The 2,497-nt window shown below is 49.0% G+C and overlaps 1 protein-coding gene across 1 annotated transcript in view; it reads right to left on the reverse strand.

The window, feature by feature from the left end:
- Window positions 1-2,497, reverse strand: part of PDS5B (PDS5 cohesin associated factor B) — a 147,856-nt gene that overhangs the window by 141,618 nt on the left and 3,741 nt on the right. The window contains exon 2 of the mRNA XM_007955954.1: window positions 1,906-2,109. Within this exon, the coding sequence (XP_007954145.1) occupies window positions 1,906-2,109 (204 nt within the window). The remainder of the gene's footprint in view (window positions 1-1,905; window positions 2,110-2,497) is intronic.

Below are 2,497 nucleotides of genomic sequence, written 5' to 3' on the forward strand. Positions count from 1 at the left end.
TGCACCACACCTGGAAAGGGGAGGAGCCAGCACCACACCAGGAAAGGGGAGGAGCCTGCACCACACCTGGAAAGGGGAGGAGCCAGCACCACACCTGGAAAGGGGGAGGAGCCACAGCGCACCATCAACCAAGCACAATCACTCCTTAACCAACTAAGGAGCCATAGAGTGTAAGTTCACAATTAGAAATTAAGTGGACACATGGGTGCCCACTGTATGGGCCAGCTCATGTCATCTCCTTTGAATTCTCTGGCCATGCTCAAACCTTCCAATTCCATTTCCCTTTCACATGACAAACACCACCCACTGCCCTCATCCTGAACTCCCTTCACCAGTCAAAACTGGAGAACAAGCAGACCAGAGCAAGTGGGGCCTTCTCCACAGAACTGTGGTCCACAAACGAGTAGGATCGAGAAGCAAGGGCGTGAGTCCAGCAACACACCTGCTTTCTTCACCCAGGAAGCCCAGTGCCTGGCGCACAACTCACATCAACACCTGTTACACAAAATAAACCTAATTGTTGTGCCTTGCTTTCATGTCTCCCCCGTGAGGTAACCTCTCCCCGTGGACCCTTCTCCAACCTCCAGTTGCCAAAAGTGCATTGGCCACTGTGTTAATTTCCTCCCTAACCATCTTCCAATCACTCAGTACCCTTCTGCACAGCTGCCATTATTTCATGCAAGCACCAGCATTTTTCCACATCAATGAATTACCCTAGTCCCCTTCTTTCTTCATCTTTTACAAGTTTTGTGTTCAGGTGGCTTTACTTACAACCACCATTACCAAGTATTTTTCCATAAAATTTTGTTCATTGCATTCTCTTCAAAACAATCCCTATCAGCCCTTCCATGAAAGGAGTGAGGATTCATTCACTAGAAACACAGGTTTCCACCTGGTTACTCACTGGCCTGGGGTCGGCTGTGACTCACAGCAACCCTCTGTGCTAGTCACCTACCCTTAAATAGTGAAAGTGGTCTTCAACGTGAATTTTCAGAAGGAAAAAGGAATTGCTTTCCAAGTAATATTGAAGAAAACAGAGCTAAAGGGGACAACTTCACAACTACAGAATACACTGTAGTGATCCACGTGTTAGTTTTCTGAGTGTCTTGTTCTCTTGTACACAGGATCGCTACGACTGGGCGGCACCTAACAACAGGAACAATCTACTTCTTATGCGCAGGGTCAGAAATCACTTTTCAAAATTAAGCTCTGGGTGAACTCCAGCCTCTACGACCCTGAGACCAGAAAAACTAGATGGTCCCTGGCTCCACTGTCAACCGCTAGGAAAGGGATCAGTGCAGGAGATCCTGGATAGAGCGGGGAACAATGTAGAACAAAACTCAAGATCATGAAAAAGCCCAGGCTTACTGGGCTGACAGAGACTGGTGGAACCCCCAAGACTACGACCCTTAGACACCCATCAAAAGCTGGGATCTGAACTCACCGCCCTGGGTGAATTTTCAGCCAAACGACAGACATACCTATAAGGTGAACAGGACACCAGGGAGGGATGCACTCTGCAGGACAGTAACCAGACGAGATGGAAAGCACAGCACTTGCCCAGGGACAGAGCTCAGATGGCAAGAAGGGCCGGAAAAGAAGGACTCAGGGAAATGGGACGCACAGAAGAAGTGGGTGGAGTGTTGCTAACATTGTGGGGTCCCGGTCAATGTCACACAATAACATGAGTATGAACTGCTGAATGGAAACCAATTTGCTCTGCCAACTTTCACCCAAATCACAATCAAAAGAAAAACAGTAAGTGCTAAATAAACAGAAGCTGTTTAACAGAAGACTGCTGTGGCTGATGACACGGACTCCAAGACATCATCGCGGCCCTTTAACCTCCCACGCAGCAGACGGCCCCACGGCAGCAGCCGGGCCTGGGGGTTAGCCTGTACTTGCCTTCAGTTTATCGGGGGACGTGTAGGGAGCCTCGGGGGCATAGATCCTGAAGATGTCGGCGAGGCAGCAAGCCACAAGGAGGCGAACGTCTTTGTCAGGATGCTTGAGGAAAAAGTCTGAAGCCAGATGGAGAGCCAGGTTCAGGTAAAGCTCCTTTTCTTCTTCAGAGTCCTGGTCCATGTCCATGAACGTTTTCACAACCATCTACACAAACACACGCACAAAAAAAAAAAAAAAAAAAAAAATCAAATAATGACATGGCCCGTGTGAAAACAGCCATTTGAGATAAAAAACCAAAAGAAACCAAAGCCACTGCCATCAACTCAATTCCGTCTCACAGAGACACTCTACACAGAACTGTTCCCTATGAATTCCAAGGCTATCAGTCTTTACAGAAGCAAAGCCCAGACCACACCCACTGCCGTGGAGTCCATTCTGACCCACAGCGCCCCTAGAGGACAGAGTGAAACTGCCCCACAGGGTCTCCAAGGCTGTCAGTCTTTATGGGAGCAAAGCCCAAACCACACCCACTGCCGTGGAGTCCATTCTGACCCACAGCGCCCCTAGAGGACAGAGTGGAACTGCCCCACAG

This window comes from Orycteropus afer, unplaced genomic scaffold (assembly GCF_000298275.1).
Source record: "Orycteropus afer afer isolate SDZICR_OR568_19922 unplaced genomic scaffold, OryAfe1.0 scaffold00558, whole genome shotgun sequence".
NCBI classification, from domain to species: Eukaryota; Metazoa; Chordata; class Mammalia; order Tubulidentata; family Orycteropodidae; genus Orycteropus; species Orycteropus afer.